Source organism: Pleurodeles waltl, chromosome 2_2 (genome assembly GCF_031143425.1).
Source record: "Pleurodeles waltl isolate 20211129_DDA chromosome 2_2, aPleWal1.hap1.20221129, whole genome shotgun sequence".
In the NCBI taxonomy this organism is placed as follows: Eukaryota; Metazoa; Chordata; class Amphibia; order Caudata; family Salamandridae; genus Pleurodeles; species Pleurodeles waltl.
This window is the reverse complement of record NC_090439.1, coordinates 349,337,054-349,353,175: the sequence shown is the minus strand read 5'-3', so window position 1 is coordinate 349,353,175 and position 16,122 is coordinate 349,337,054. Positions and strand designations below refer to the sequence as shown.

General features: G+C 43.8%; 1 protein-coding gene across 1 annotated transcript in view; it reads left to right on the top strand.

Annotated features, from left to right (window-relative positions):
• The window catches only part of LAMA1 (laminin subunit alpha 1), a 979,910-nt gene that overhangs the window by 194,414 nt on the left and 769,374 nt on the right, over positions 1-16,122 (top strand). The window contains exons 7-9 of the mRNA XM_069219856.1: positions 3,587-3,704; positions 8,691-8,869; positions 9,342-9,447. Coding sequence (XP_069075957.1) covers positions 3,587-3,704; positions 8,691-8,869; positions 9,342-9,447 — 403 coding nt within the window. The remainder of the gene's footprint in view (positions 1-3,586; positions 3,705-8,690; positions 8,870-9,341; positions 9,448-16,122) is intronic.

Below are 16,122 nucleotides of genomic sequence, written 5' to 3'. Positions count from 1 at the left end.
TTCAGGGGCGTACACCTGACATCAGTAAAGGAGGGACATAGCCCCAAATGGCCGATGCCCACTCAAAAAAACGATCAAAGGACTAAACATTATTGACAATTCCTGAATCAACCACTAGACGGCGGAAGAATGCACAGTATGAGAATCCATAAAGCCTTAAACTGCAAAACTACTCCTACAGGTAAGGCATTTGCTTTTGTGGACTGTTAATTTTGAGTCTAGATACACTGGCCCACTTGGAGTAATATGCAGCAGTATCCTTCCTGGTGATCCCCTCTTCCTGGCTCATAATTCTACAATTTTTACAATTCAGCAATGCCAACAATTTACCAAAATCAATATGTGTGATTGGAAATGAGTTAGCCTCACTTCCCTTATGTGGAGAATAAGACTTATTTTAGACTGAAGGAAAAGGTTGTTGTGATTTCAACAGTCTTCAAACTAAAACAATTGTTTCCTTGGATAAAAGGCCATAAATGAGAAATATGTGCGCTTACAAAAGTGGCATCAATGACGCAGCAGTAGAAGAATATATACTTGTTATATTTTGGAAGGCTTAACAATATTTCATATTCTGCCTTTGGGAATGCATAGCAGCTGACATCTTAGAACAATGGGTAAGTGTAAAAGTATTTTGCAATAAATATGCAGAGGATATTCATAGAACCTCAGCAGACAAAATATGTCTGTAGGAGGCTTGCCGTCCCTTGCAGTTTAACTCGCAAAGAATCACAAAAAATAACTGCTTTATTACTTTCTAGGTAGTTTTGGGCTGTATACTTACCCTATATAAACTGATAGATACCACTTTAGGATGGAGCCACTGTTTAAGAAGTTCCAAATAGCTTCCTATAACCTAGTAGCCTAGGAGACTTTTTTATGTGTTGCAGAGGAGGAGCAAAAAGACCTTTTATATAGTGATTAAGGGCCTGATTTAGAGTTTGTGAGACATGTTACTCTGTTACAAACTTGACCGATAGTCATAGTGCCCGTAGTATATATGGTCCTTGTAATAAGGCAGACAACATAGCTGGCACGTTTGTGATGGAGTAACCCATCCACCAAATTCTAAATATTGAAAGGCTTTAGGAAGCATCTTCTGAATTGTTGCTCAGTTATGATGAGCCTTCACTGCTTTGACCTGTGCTCTAACTTTGCTGTAGATGAAACGTCATGTAGGCACATGGTGCTAAAGAGCAGTACAAATGGTCAATTAACCTTGGGCAGCTTTGTTAACATAGTGCTTGAGCTTTGAGCATACTTGTGCAGAACCATTCTCAGGATTTACTTGGCCCTTCTAGTGAACCATTTGGATTAATATTAAGTTCATCTGCTGTAGGCCTGTTTTGTGTTGCTTCTATGTCATTTTGTGGGGTCTTGTGGTCCACATGTTCTGGGTCACCACTTGCTTTATTGATGCTATTCACTTGTAGTTGTTGTGTAGCTGGAACACAGCAAGTTGGTTATTCAGGGTCCGGAGGAATCACTGGGATAAGCCGCATTAAAATCTCTACATTTTGTGGAACATGCCACCAGTTTTACTTTTCCGGATCCTTGTGTAGAAGTCTGTTATTGGCTGTGAGTCGGTTATTCATTGTTTTCTGAAATAAATGATTTAACATTCAAGGCATGCCAAACCCAAGAGTGTCTTTGTTTATTTACAATGCTGTGGTGATGTGAGAGAAATACGTTGTTCAGCAGAATCATGCCGAATTTGCTTGGCTCTTTCCTTCATCCAGAGATGGACCTTTTGATCACTGCTGATAACACTACATGTGTGGTTCGTCAATATTTTCATATTGCATGTAAGGATATGAAGGTATGCAGGCAGAACTTGTCAGGCTGACATAGATTCTCAGTGTCATTCCTTCCACAAACTGGCAGACTGCAATATGCTCCCAGCACTCTAAAGTTCCAGTGTTGTTGACGAAACACAACACCGAATATTGTGGTTCAAAGTTGAAGTAGTGGTTTAAAGTGGATTATGGTTCATGTGGCTGTTCCTTGTGTGTTACTAGCCTATCACCAGTGTGTAGTCTGACAGTGTTACGGAAGATGACTTTATTCACAAAGCTAGTCCCTGATCCCTGCTTTACTATCCCCTACCAGTGTTTTCAGATGGCCTTTGTTGGCCTAAGAGCTACACATTCTATTGTAAAAGCAACAACATAATATAAGATACTTGTATTCATCAGATTATAGCAAGTTGTTGCATGGGTTATTCCCTTTCTGTAAATCATGTTTAACTAATATCCCAACAACTTCATAGTCTATAGCACAAGTACATACATGATACACACATAAGACATTTGCACCCGTATCCATTACATTTTGTTTTCAATTCACTAGTGTCTTATTTGATCATCATTTTAAACAGTACTGCATGCCCAGGCTCTTGCTACCTGTTGGTCTTCAGTTTTTCGTCACCCCTCTTTGCAGCTAGCCACAAAATATAGCTGTGACTTTTTGTCTGTGGATCACACCTCTAGTAGACCAAGTTGTCCTTTGAGTTCCTTGGTAATTTTCAGTTACAGAAATTCTTTGAAGCCAATGTAACCTGAAGCAATTTTAGCTTACGTTGGTAGGGTAGGAAACCCCCAAAGATTATTGATTCCCCAATTTGCTCGGTTTACATTTTCTATTCACTTAGACTATAACAATATCCTAAGAAAAACATGGCTATTTGGCAAATCCCTTTGGGCTTTAACATCTTAGGGAGCTCAGCTTAAGATCTATCATGTCTCAAAATCATCTGTAAGTTGCATGCCGTACAGAGAGATAACTCTCGCCAGGACTTGACCACTGGGGACCCGTAGATTCACATACGTGCATTAGGGCTATTGCATCATTCTAAGACTCTTTTTAATTGCAGGTCCTAAATTTGGCCAGACCAAAGAAGGTACTGACTCAGTCACACGCATTGCTCTTGTGATACGGCATTTTTCTAACAATGACATACACTTCTGCTAGAGACCAGCTCTGTTTAGACTCATCTTAGCTTTAGGAGATCCCTAAAAACAACGTCTCGCTCCAATATAAAATTATTTGGAATCGTCTCTTATTTCTGCTGAGCACCAAGGTGCACTTGGGGGATGGTGCACTTTACCAATATTGGACATACCAAAAATAGAGGGTGAGCTTGAAGAGGTTGTGCGCTTTTCAGATTTAGGATTTGAAATTTGCTGATGCTTTAGCCATGCCTCTAAAAAGTTGCTTGCGCTAAAACATTTGTTCAGGGTTTTGCAGGTCATCTGTTGATTGCTTCAAAAGGACAATACCTTTTATGATTTTACCATAAAATCAATAATGTATCAAATATATTTTATATTTTAAAGATAGCATGTCACCTCAGAGTTCTGTGCCTTTAAACATGTCTTATATTGTGTCAGTAGAGGTGAATTTGTATATACTACTTAGCTTGACTTCTCAGTGGGCTTGTTTGCAGAAGAGGGTGTTTCTGTTTTTGTATTGATAATCCATTACTTCAATTTCTGCAACATTACCAGTGTTTGCCTTATGGTATGTGTAAGAGGTTTTCACCTGCCTAATAATGACCTTCTTATGTTTGTCTCCAATCTCAAAAAAGAAAATGCAATGCGTGTGTGAGCACAATACCTGTGGAGAAAGCTGTGACGAGTGTTGTCCAGGCTACCACCAGACTCAGTGGCGACCTGGGACCCTGTCTCTTGGCAACACTTGTGAAAGTAAGTTGCTTCGACAACAGAAGTAGAGCAGGCACAACGAATTAAATTCTTCACTTTTGTGGAAGATGCTGAACCAGTATGACAGTACTAATGAGTCCGTGTATACCTCTGTGTATAAGTGTGATATAAAGATTTTGGTCAATTGAGATAATTTTGAAAGATTGCTGAATATGCTGGTTGTGTGCAAGTGACTTAAGACGTGTTAATAAAGCATATAAATAAAGTGCCATACTGTCATGTATCACAGTATAATACTACATTGTACAACATAACAACCCTCAAGTGTGTGCCTTGGTATTCATCGAGTTTTTCATATCTAACCATTCCACGATGGTTTTGATTTTTTTTTGGAAAAGAATCTCAGTCCAGTGGTTTAAGTTCTGATTGAGTGATAGACCTTTCATTGGCATGTTTCATTGGTATTGTTTGCTTTTACGAGCCCACTGAAAATGTAGTCACCAAGGGGAGTAACGGGCATGTGTGCTTGCTTCTTACGCCCCGGGCACTGTAGTATTACAGACAAGCCACAGTCGCTTGTGCATTGTAGCCCCTTCTGTAATACTAATAGCACTGGGACACATGTAGCACCTGAGCTATCTTCAGGGGGTGCTCCCTCATCTGCAGTGAGGCGAGGCCCGTAATACGGACAGGAGCACAGAGGCAAACTGGCCCTTAGAAGGTGCACTGACAGTGCAGCACAAAAAAGGTGTGCTTTCAGTGCACCTCTTTAAGCCAGCCCTCTGAAGGTGGGAAGGTGGGATCCAATTGACCCCCCTCCACCACAGATATTCATCTGCAGGCAGGTGCAGTCACTCACTCACCTGCCTGGTAAGGGATCCCTCTCCCTTCTTCAAAATGCACATGCATGCAACCTGTATTTTAAAACAAAGAGGTGCTTTTAAAAATACGCTCTATGTTTCACTGAATGTGGTGGCCCCTGGGCAGGGAGGGATTTGCAGCTGCCATCAGGACAATGCATTAAATGTGGTATTATGCACTGTTCTTGTTTACGCCACTGTGCACCTTTAAGCAGGTGCACCGATTCACAAACCAGGACGGTGCGCTCTACTTGTAATACGGGCCTGATTTTCTTAGCTAGGTGTAGGGGGCTGTGATCACAGAACTGACAGTCACTCTTTAAGTACTACATTGGGTTACGTTTCTTCTCCAGATTTAGAATATATTCAGCTTTTGAACCTTATCCCCTTGACCTACAGAATCTTGCAGGATTATTTGTTCATCTGATGTTCACATAACACATTCTGTTAGACCGATAATTATTCGAAGAACTACATGTAAAAGAAAGAAATGTACTTGGTGGGCACTAACTAGACAGCAAGACTGAAATTAGATCATTTCCATGATGCCGGCATCGTGAAATTGTAGTCATTCGGTTATTGACTTGGCAGTAGGTTTTTGGCATGGGTGTGTGAAATTTGGGTAATTTGTTTACATAAAATTTTGTGAAAGTTGTGTGTGATTATACAAAATGCAAATCCGTCATTTAGTGCTATATGTAAGTGCAAAATGCATCCTCATGTCAATCTTTGATGCTAGCACACATTTTGGGGTTACAATTTAGTGCAAAGACACAAGTGGCATAAGAACCGCTTTTCTTGCCGTTTATGGTAACACAACTACACAAAGTGGTATAATGGTGTAATTTTGGGAATTTCACATAGCAAGTGTTACAAAAAATGAAATTCCTGAAATTAACCAAATTACCCCAGCGTAATTTACATTTCTTTGGCTATTTTCTTACACACCTTATTTTGGTGAAACATTTGCCATTTGCGTGGCTTCTTTCCCCAGAGGTTTGCCTCAGCAGTGCGTGTCTGCTGGTTCTGAATTTCCCTATAATATGAGTCTTACACACACCTCAACAACATCTGTATGTATGTACTAGTTTGTGTGTATGCATTGTTTTGCATCACAAGATATACTGTAGCTGCTCCACTGACTGGAGCCTTGCCATGTGCTGTATCTTGGAACCAATCCCTCCATCATTGTATGTTTAGACAGTGGATCGTTTTCACTGCAATTATTGGTTAGACTATGGTGGAACTCATAAATGGTACTAGGCCATGCAACCAAGCCTCCACCCATGTATTTGTGGACAAAGGTTGTCAACTGTGGCTATGGGTTACCCTTTGGTAACGTTTGTGTGATGAAACAGTCTGTAGACCTTTCCTGAAACATGTACGTTTGTGACCAGCTTGGTATGTGGTTTTTAGAGGCATGGTAAGTGGATTTTAGAGTCATGGCAAGTTGTTTTTAGTAGGTCTGGATACCGTTTCATGGGGCAGTAAAGAGTTGTGTCTTGATACCCTCCATCAGACCCATGCAAATAGCCATTGGCTTGTAGAATAGAAATTGAAATTATATTTGCAATTTGGATTATTTATTTCTCTCAAAAGTGTTTTAGTTCTCTTGCTGTTAATATTGATGCCATCTCACCAGGCTTTGCTGAGAATCAGAGCCCAGTGACTAAAAATATTTTGCTGCAAAAATATATTTTGCTGCAAAAATAGACACACACTTACAGCTGCAAGCTTTTGTTGAACAGTATTCCCAATTGAGAAGCTATGAATGTGAATGACACCTTCTGTGCATCTTTTTGTTCCTGCTCAAAGAACCCTTTATCACAAAACACATCTAAGTGTTGCATCTTCCCCACCACACCTCCAAATGCTGCTACACACTACCCAAATATGTGCTCTGCCCCGAAGCAACTCCTCTTCTGAAAAGCCCTAAACACCTTGTTTTGCAAAATGAATCATTTTCTGGACTCACATGCTGAGCATTACTCCATCATCATTATTCCGCTATCTAGTGGCCGAGTCCAGAATTGTCATTTCTTTTACTTTTTTTAAGTTGAGCATAGCGTCGCGCAAGCGCTGCTTTTCCGAGGTGTTGGTATCTATGTGGGCTTTTAACCACGCCCACCACTCGCCCATCACTTTCACTCGTTCATGGGCATGCCTTTCAAAAATCCTTTGATGATATTGGTGAAAGCTTTACGTTTGTCCTGCCTTGGGGTGGTCGTGTTACCGCCTTGGGGACCAACCATGTTACATGCATAATTGCTCGTTTGACCATATATATTACTGCGAGCATATTTCTTTTTCATTTTGTGGCTCAATTCACAAGGGAAGTTTACTACTACATTCAGAAATACCTTCTCATTTATTGGGTTCTCAAATTATCCCAGAAGCAGGGTTGCACATTTTCACATTTACTTTTTTCTTTTATGTGGTGACTTTTTTAATGCTGATTAATTCCTTGCTCTCCTCTTCCGTTAAATAGGGTTGAGTGCCCTTCACAATATCGTGCCCTTCCAGAGTGGGTAACTAACTTAAAAGAGTAAGCGAATATTCATCAAATTAATAGCTCACCTGCTGAGTTCCGACTTTTTCCTGTATTTTCAAATGTGGAAAGTCCATCATTCCCTCGGGAATTCCTTGTTTCCAATTACACTCTGTGAAAATAAAGTTCAATCAATTCACTTTCTGTGAGTCACGATTGCAAAATCACACAACGTATATTTTTCGTGCACATATATTCAAATGAGGTGCACATATATTCAAATGAGGTGCACATAAACTTTTGTGAATTTGACCCACTGTGAGTAAAAAAAAGAAAAACAATATTCATTAAATTGTAGTCTTTATTGTCTGGACACCATAGAACTAAATTTTCTCTGATTCAACGGGGTGTACTGTCCACCCAAACATTCTGTACCATCATTGTGCAGAACCTGATGTAATAATGGCTGTTGAATAGTTTTTCATTATCCATCTCTAAACGCAGAGTGAATTAGTCCATCCAACACTTATGCAAGGGGTACACCTAGGTCATTTCGTAAAGCTCGTAATGTCCAACCCACTGCTGACACAGTTCAGGCCTATAATTCAGAGTAATTTATAATGTCAGTGCACTTCTCAAACTATTAGAGAGAGATTGGAGATTACTCTTTAAAACCACCATTGTACTGTTTTGAATCTACCCACAGCAGTCACAAGGGCCTCACTTCCCTCCAAAAGCATGAGCAGTGATTTTTTTCTCTATACGTTTGCCACACTGAAGTGTGCCAATGGCCGAAATGGAATAATAACCATCTCTGTACCCTGGTTATAACTAGTTAGAAGAGGAGGACACCATGTAAGAAGGAGTTTTCTTTCCTAGGAGCATATGAATCATAAACAGAAGCACACTCTTTTTCTCTAGAAAGTCTAATATTGCCCCAAGGCCCCACTAGTTTCCTATCAAAATAATTAATATACAAGGTGTGATCTTGTGGCCCTTGAGAATGAACACATAGGCTATGAATAATAGTTAAATTGCATCAATAGATGATTTCTTCAGAAAATATGCACATAAGAGATATGGTTTTATCTCTTCATATTCAAAGGACTAGCAAGCATATCAAATGATGACATATGTAGCATATTTATATTGCAATGAGCCAATCTCTTTTTTGCTACTCCTACATGGAGATGAAGAGTTCATGGTCTGTTAATGATTTAACAATGAATAAACAATGCTTTTTATTATCAACACTCATCTGTCTATGCATCACTGCTTGCAAAATACTCCTGAAGTGCACTTCAGGTATCGTTAGACTTGGCTTATGCTTCAGTCCATTGCTGTAAGCTCAGTCCTGCAACCATTTTCTAGTATGCCAGAGAGTCAGATTGTATGTGGCATGATCTGATGAAAGCCACTCGATATTTTGTAGCTAACCCTCACTCAACCCTAATCCAAACTGACGATCAAGCTGCAAGATTGAAGTCAAGAGATGAGAATGGCATCCCTCACATTACAAAGAGCAAATCCTCTGGTATTCCTGAGGTTTTCCTAGGTCCTTTTAGATAGACTATGTTGTCTGCTGTCCTTAATAGTCCAGTAAGGGTAATTAAGCCCAGACATGATAGGTGTGCACGCATGCATTTAACTACTAACCAATCTTCCCAATTCTCATTGTAGAGTGCAACTGTCATAACAAAGCGGAGGACTGCTACTTCGACCAGGACGTGGCGGATCGGAATCTGAGTGTGAACATCAATGGCCAGTTTGTGGGGGGAGGTGTATGCATAAACTGCTCAGAGTACACTTCTGGCATCAACTGTGAAACCTGCATTGATGGCTATTTCAGGCCTTCCAAGGTAAGAGAGCTTTTTACTGTGCACAGTCACAGCGCTTTTTGTGCTCACTCTTAATGTGGATTTTCTTTGATTTCATGCAATCTCCTTAAAGCGAGTTGCTTTTCATAGTGGCTTTACAGAAAAGGCTGGCAGCTGGACATTTTCCCTAATCTGGAGAATAGGTACCAGCCAGGCACTTGTACTTTAAGCCTCCTTTTGATAATTCATCTAATTAGCGGAGTTCCGGCCTACTAAAGTTGTTGAAATTAGATCCACAGCCTCTGTTTTGTGGCATCAGATTGGAGCAACTAATGTGTGCAGATCAGGGTAGGTACCCTGAACTGTTTTCTATCCAGCAATGCAAAACACATAATCAAACTTGTGCGTATTATCAAAACTGTTTCATCTTTTAGGCTAGATTTCGGACTAGTGCTGCAGATACCGACCCCTTTATAAAATGAATCTCTGAACTGCTCCTCCCTTTGTTTTTCAGATGTCTCCATATGAGGTGCAGCCATGCCATCCCTGCGAATGTGACCCCTTTGGGTCCCTCAGCCCCGTATGTGTGAAGGATGATGCCCATGCTGATTTGGAGCAAGGTAAGTAGTTTGAACAGTAAAATGGTCATCGTATTTGTCAGCCCAAGGGTTCCATTTTGGACAAACGTGCTAAAACTTTCCCACTTCACCCTTGTTAAATTGCAGCCTTGTCTCACATTCAACAATGAGGCTAATCAGTTAACTTAGTTACCTTAGAAGTATGTTACTCTAGTGCTGATGATATCCTAGCAATTTTCTACCCATTTCAACTTACATTTTAATTTAACGGAAACTGCAGTCAGTTGTTTTCCTCTTGAGTGGCCTGGCCTGGCAAAGTCATCAGGCCTTTTTTTATTATTCTCGAAAAAAATAAACTTTTAGAAAAGCTCTAGACTGTTCAGTGGCGTTGCAAAGCTACCATGGGACCTAATGCGAGAAAAATGGAGGCCCTGTCTACCACCAGAATGATAAGAGATATAGGGGGTCATTCTGACCCTGGCGGGCATGGACCGCCAGGGCCAACGACTGCGGAAGCACCGCTGTAGGAAGTTGGCTCTGTATGCACTATTTCAAAGTAAGGAATAGTATGCACAGAGTCCAAGGGTTCCCCTTAGAGGTAAGATAGTGGCAAAAAGAGATAATACTAATGCTCTATTTTGTGGTAGTGTGGTCGAGCAGTAGGCTTATCCAAGGAGTAGAGTTAAGCATTTGTTGTACATACACACAGGCAATAAATGAGGAACACACACTCAGAGACAAATCCAGCCAATAGGTTTTGTTATAGAAAAATATATTTTCTTAGTTTATTTTAAGAACCACAGGTTCAAATTCTACATGTAATATCTCATTTGAAAGGTATTGCAGGTAAGTACTTTAGGAACTTTGAATCATTACATTAGCATGTATAATTTTTACATAAAACACAATAAGCTGTTTTAAAAGTGGACACTGCAATTTTCACAGTTCCTGGGGGAGGTAAGTTTTTGTTAGTTTTGTCAGGTAAGTAAATCACTTACAAGTCTCAGGTTTGGGTCCAAGGTAGCCCACCGTTGGGGGTTCAGAGCAACCCCAAAGTTACCACACCAGCAGCTCAGGGCCGGTCAGGTGCAGAGGTCAAAGAGGTGCCCAAAACGCATAGGCTGCAATGGAGAGAAGGGGGTGCCCCGGTTCCGGTCTGCCAGCAGGTAAGTACCCGCGTCTTCGGAGGGCAGACCAGGGGGGTTTTGTAGGGCACCGGGGGGGGACACAAGTCAGCACAAAAAGTACACCCTCAGCAGCGCGGGGGCGGCCGGGTGCAGTGTGCAAACACGCGTCGGGTTTTCCATGGTTTTCAATGAGAGATCAAGGGATCTCTTCAGCGTCGCAGGCAGGCAAGGGGGGGGCTCCTCGGGGTAGCCACCACCTGGGCAAGGGAGAGGGCCTCCTGGGGGTCACTCCTGCACAGGAGTTCCGTTCCTTTAGGTGCTGGGGGCTGCGGGTGCAGGGTCTTTTCCAGCCGTCGGGAAATGGAGTTCAGGCAGTCGCGGTCAGGGGGAGCCTCGGGATTCCCTCTGCAGGCGTCGCTGTGGGGGCTCAGGGGGGACAACTTTGGTTACTCACGGTCTCGGAGGGTCCTCCCTGAGGTGTTGGTTCTCCACCAGTCGAGTCGGGGTCGCCGGGTGCACTGTTGCAAGTCTCACGCTTCTTGCGGGGAGTTGCAGGGGTCTTTAAATCTGCTCCTTGAAACAAAGTTGCAGTTCTTTTGGAGCAGTGCCGCTGTCCTCGGGAGTTTCTTGTCTTTCTTGAAGTCGGGCAGTCCTCAGAGAATTCAGAGGTCGCTGGTCCCTTGGAAAGCGTCGCTGGAGCAGGTTTCTTTGGAAGGCAGGAGACAGGCCGGTAAGTCTGGGGCCAAAGCAGTTGGTGTCTTCTGGTCTTCCTCTGCAGGGGTTTTTCAGCTCGGCAGTCTTCTTCTTCTTGTAGTTTCAGGAATCTAAATTCTTAGGTTCAGGGAAGCCCTTAAATACTAAATTTAAGGGCGTGTTTAGGTCTGGGGGGTTAGTAGCCAATGGCTACTAGCCCTGAGGGTGGGTACACCCTCTTTGTGCCTCCTCCCAAGGGGAGGGGGTCACATCCCTAATCCTTTTGGGGAATACTCCATCTGCAAGATGGATGATTTCTAAAAGTTAGAGTCACTTCAGCTCAGGACACCTTAGGGGCTGTCCTGACTGGCCAGTGACTCCTCCTTGTTATTTTCATTATTTCCTCCGGCCTTGCCGCCAAAAGTGGGGGCCGTGGCTGGAGGGGGCGGGCAACTCCACTAGCTGGAGTGTCCTGCGGTGCTGGCACAAAGGGGTGAGCCTTTGAGGCTCACCACCAGGTGTGACAGCTCCTGCCTGGGGGAGGTGTTAGCATCTCCACCCAGTGCAGGCTTTGTTACTGGCCTCAGAGTGACAAAGGCACTCTCCCATGGGGCCAGCAACATGTCTCGGTTGTGGCAGGCTGCTGGAACTAGTCAGCCTACACAGATAGTCGGTTAAGGTTTCAGGGGACACCTCTAAGGTGCCCTCTGGGGTGTATTTTACAATAAAATGTACACTGGCATCAGTGTGCATTTATTGTGCTGAGAAGTTTGATACCAAACTTCCCAGTTTTCAGTGTAGCCATTATGGTGCTGTGGAGTCCGTGTTTGACAGACTCCCAGACCATATACTCTTATGGCTACCCTGCACTTACAATGTCTAAGGTTTGGCTTAGACACTGTAGGGGCACAGTACTCATGTACTGGTGCCCTCACCTATGGTATAGTGCACCCTGCCTTAGGGCTGTAAGGCCTACTAGAGGGGTGACTTATCTATACTGCATATGCAGTGTGAGGTTGGCATGGCACCCTGAGGGGAGTGCCATGTCGACTTACTCGTTTTGTTCTCACCAGCACACACAAGCTGGCAAGCAGTGTGTCTGTGCTGAGTGAGGGGTCCCCAGGGTGGCATAAGATATGCTGCAGCCCTTAGAGACCTTCCCTGGCATCAGGGCCCTTGGTACCAGGGGTACCAGTTACAAGGGACTTACCTGGATGCCAGGGTGTGCCAATTGTGGAATCAAAAGTACAGGTTAGGGAAAGAACACTGGTGCTGGGGTCTGGTTAGCAGGCCTCAGCACACTTTCAATTCAAAACATAGCATCAGCAAAGGCAAAAAGTCAGGGGGTAACCTCAGAGGACTGCCCTGCTCTAAAAGGACCAAGAAACTCCCGAGAACAGCGGCCCTGTTCACCCAAGACTGCAACTTTGTTTCCAAAGGAGCAACTTAAAGGCAACAGCGTTTCCCGCCAGAAGCGTGAGACTTGCAACCCTGCACCCGGCGACCCCGACTTGACTGGTGGAGAAACAACACTTCAGGGAGGACCCTCCGGCGACTCCGAGACTGTGAGTAGCCAAAGTTGTCCCCCCTGAGCCCCCACAGCGACGCCTGCAGAGGGAATCCCGAGGCTCCCCCTGACCGCGACTGCCTGACTCTCAGATCCCGACGCCTGGAAAAGACCCTGCACCCGCAGCCCCCAGGACCTGAAGGATCGGAACTCCAGTGCAGGAGTGACCCCCAGGAGGCCCTCTCCCTTGCCCATGTGGTGGCTACCCCGAGGAGCCCCCCCCTTGCCTGCCTGCATCGCTGAAGAGACCCCTTGGTCTCCCATTGATTTCAATTACAAACCCGAAGTGTGTTTGCACACTGCACCCGGCCGCCCCTGTGCTGCTGAGGGTGTACTTTCTGTGCTAACTTGTGTCCCCCCCGGTGCCCTACAAAACCCCCCTGGTCTGCCCTCCGAAGACGCGGGTACTTACCTCCTGGCAGACTGGAACCGGGGCACCCCCTTCTCCATTGAAGCCTATGCGTTTTGGGCACCACTTTGAACTCTGCACCTGACCTGCCCTGAGCTGCTGGTGTGGTAACTTTGGGGTTGCTCTGATTCCCCAACGGTGGGCTACCTTGGACCCAAACTTGAACCCCGTAGGTGGTTTACTTACCTACAAAAACTAACAAATACTTACCTCCCCCAGGAACTGTTGAAAATTGCACTGTGTCTAGTTTTAAAATAGCTATATGTGTTTTATTTGAAAAGTATATATGCTATTGTGATTATTCAAAGTTCCTAAAGTACTTACCTGCAATACCTTTCATGCAAAGTATTACATGTAGAATTTGAACCTGTGGTTCTTAAAATAAACTAAGAAAATATATTTTTCTATACAAAAACCTACTGGCCTGGAATTGTCTCTGAGTGTGTGTTCCTCATTTATTGCATGTGTGTATGTACAACAAATGCTTAACACTACTCCTTTGATAAGCCTACTGCTCGACCACACTACCACAAAATAGAGCATTAGTATTATCTCTTTTTGCCACTATCTTACCTCTAAGGGGAACCCTTGGACTCTGTGCATACTATTCCTTACTTTGAAATAGTGCATACAGAGCCAACTTCCTACATTGGTGGATCAGCGGTGGGGTACAAGACTTTGCATTTGCTGGACTACTCACCCAATACCTGATCACACGACAAATTCCAAAAATTGTCATTAGAAATTGATTTTTGCAATTTGAGCTATTTTTCTAAATTCTTAAAAGTCCTGCTAGGGCCTTGTGTTAGCCCCTGTTTAGCATTTCTTTTAGACTTTAAAAGTTTTGTGAAAGTTTGAATTAGAACCTAGAACTAGTTTTAGATTCTTAAAAAGTATTCCAACTTTTAGAAGCATAATGTCTAGTGCAGAGATGAATGTGGAGGAACTCGACCTCACACCTTACCTCCATCTTAAGATGAGGGAGCTAAGGTCACTCTGCAAAATAAATAAAATTACAATGGGCTCCAGACCTTCCAAACTACAGCTCCAGGAGCTTTTGGCAGAGTTTGAAAAAGCCAACCCCTCTGAGGATGGCAACACAGAGGATGAAGATAGTGACTTGGAGGAGAATTCCCCCCCTCCAGTCCTACTTAGGGAGAACAGGGCCACTCAAGCCCTGTCTCCAAATATACTAGTCAGAGATGCTGTTTCCCTCACAGGAGGGACCAGCACCTCTGAAATCACTGAGGATAATCCAGTGAAGAGGACATCCAGTTAGCCAGGATGGCCAAAAGATTGGCTTTGGAAAGACAGATCCTAGCCATAGAAAGGGAAAGACAAGAGATGGGCCTAGGTCCCATCAGTGGTGGCAGCAACATAAATAGGGTCAGAGATTCTCCTGACATGTTGAAAATCTCTAAAGGGATTGTAACTAAATATGAAGATGGTGATGACATCACCAAATGGTTCACAGCTTTTGAGAGGGCTTGTGTAACCAGAAAAGTTAACAGATATCACTGGGGTGCTCTCCTTTGGGAAATGTTCACTGGAAAGTGTAGGGATAGACTCCTCACACTCTCTGGAAAAGATGCAGAATCTTATGACCTCATGAAGGGAACCCTGATTGAGGGCTTTGGATTCTCCACTGAGGAGTATAGAATTAGATTCAGGGGGGCTCAAAAAACCTCGAGCCAGACCTGGGTTGATTTTGTGGACTACTCAGTGAAAACACTGGATGGTTGGATTCAAGGCATTGGTGTTAATAATTATGATGGGCTGTACAATTTATTTGTGAAAGAACACGTATTAAGTAATTGTTCAAATGATAAACTGCATCAGCATCTGGTAGACCTAGGACCAATTTCTCCCCAAGAATTGGGAAAGAAGGCGGACCATTGGGTCAAGACTAGGGTGACCAAGACTTCCACAGGGGGTGACCAAAAGAAAGGGGTGACAAAGCCTCCCCAGGGGAAAGGTGTTGAGACATCCAAAAACAAAAATAGTAAAGAGTCTTCTTCAGGCCCCCAAAAATCTGCACAGGAGGGTGGGCCCAGAGCCTCTTCACAAAACAATTTTGGGTACAAGGGTAAAAACATTGATCCCAAAAAGGCCTGGTGTCGTAGCTGTAATCAGCCTGGACACCAAACTTGAGACAAGGCCTGTCCCAAGAAAAGTACCACTTCTAACTCCACTCCAGCTAACACTGGAATGGCTAGTCTCCAAGTGGGATCAACAGTGTGCCCAGAGCAAATCAGGTGTCACACTGAAGCTACATTAGTCTCTGAGGGTGGGGTGGATTTAGCCACACTGGCTGCCTGGCCTCCTAATATGCAAAAATACAGGCAGCAGCTCCTAATTAATGGGACAAGTGTAGAAGGCCTGAGGGATACAGGTGCCAGTGTCACCATGGTGACAGAGAAACTGGTTTCCCCTGGTCAATACCTGGCTGGACAAACTTATCCAGTCACCAATGCTGACAATCAAACTAAAGTACATCCCATAGCTATGGTAACTTTAGAGTGGGGAGGGGTCAATGGCCTGAAACAGGTGGTGGTCTCCTCAAATATCCCAGTAGACTGTTTGCTTGGAAATGACCTGGAGTCCTCAGCATGGGCTGAGGTAGAACTGAAAACCCATGCAGCCATGCTGGGTATCCCTGAACTGGTGTGTGTCAAGACAAGGGCACAGTGCAAGGCTCAGGGTCAAAAAGTAGAGCTGGAGTCTGGAAAAAGGGCCCAGCCTACCAAGAGGAAAGGAAAGACAACTGGGAAACCAGCTGCAACACAACAACAAAAAGAGAACCTCTCTTCTCAGGAATAAGTTCTGCCCTCTGAGGGAACTGAGCCTATGGAGTTAGAACCTTATCAGGTTGAGCTCTTAGGCCCAGGGGGACCCTCAAGGGAGCAGTTGTGTAAGGGGCA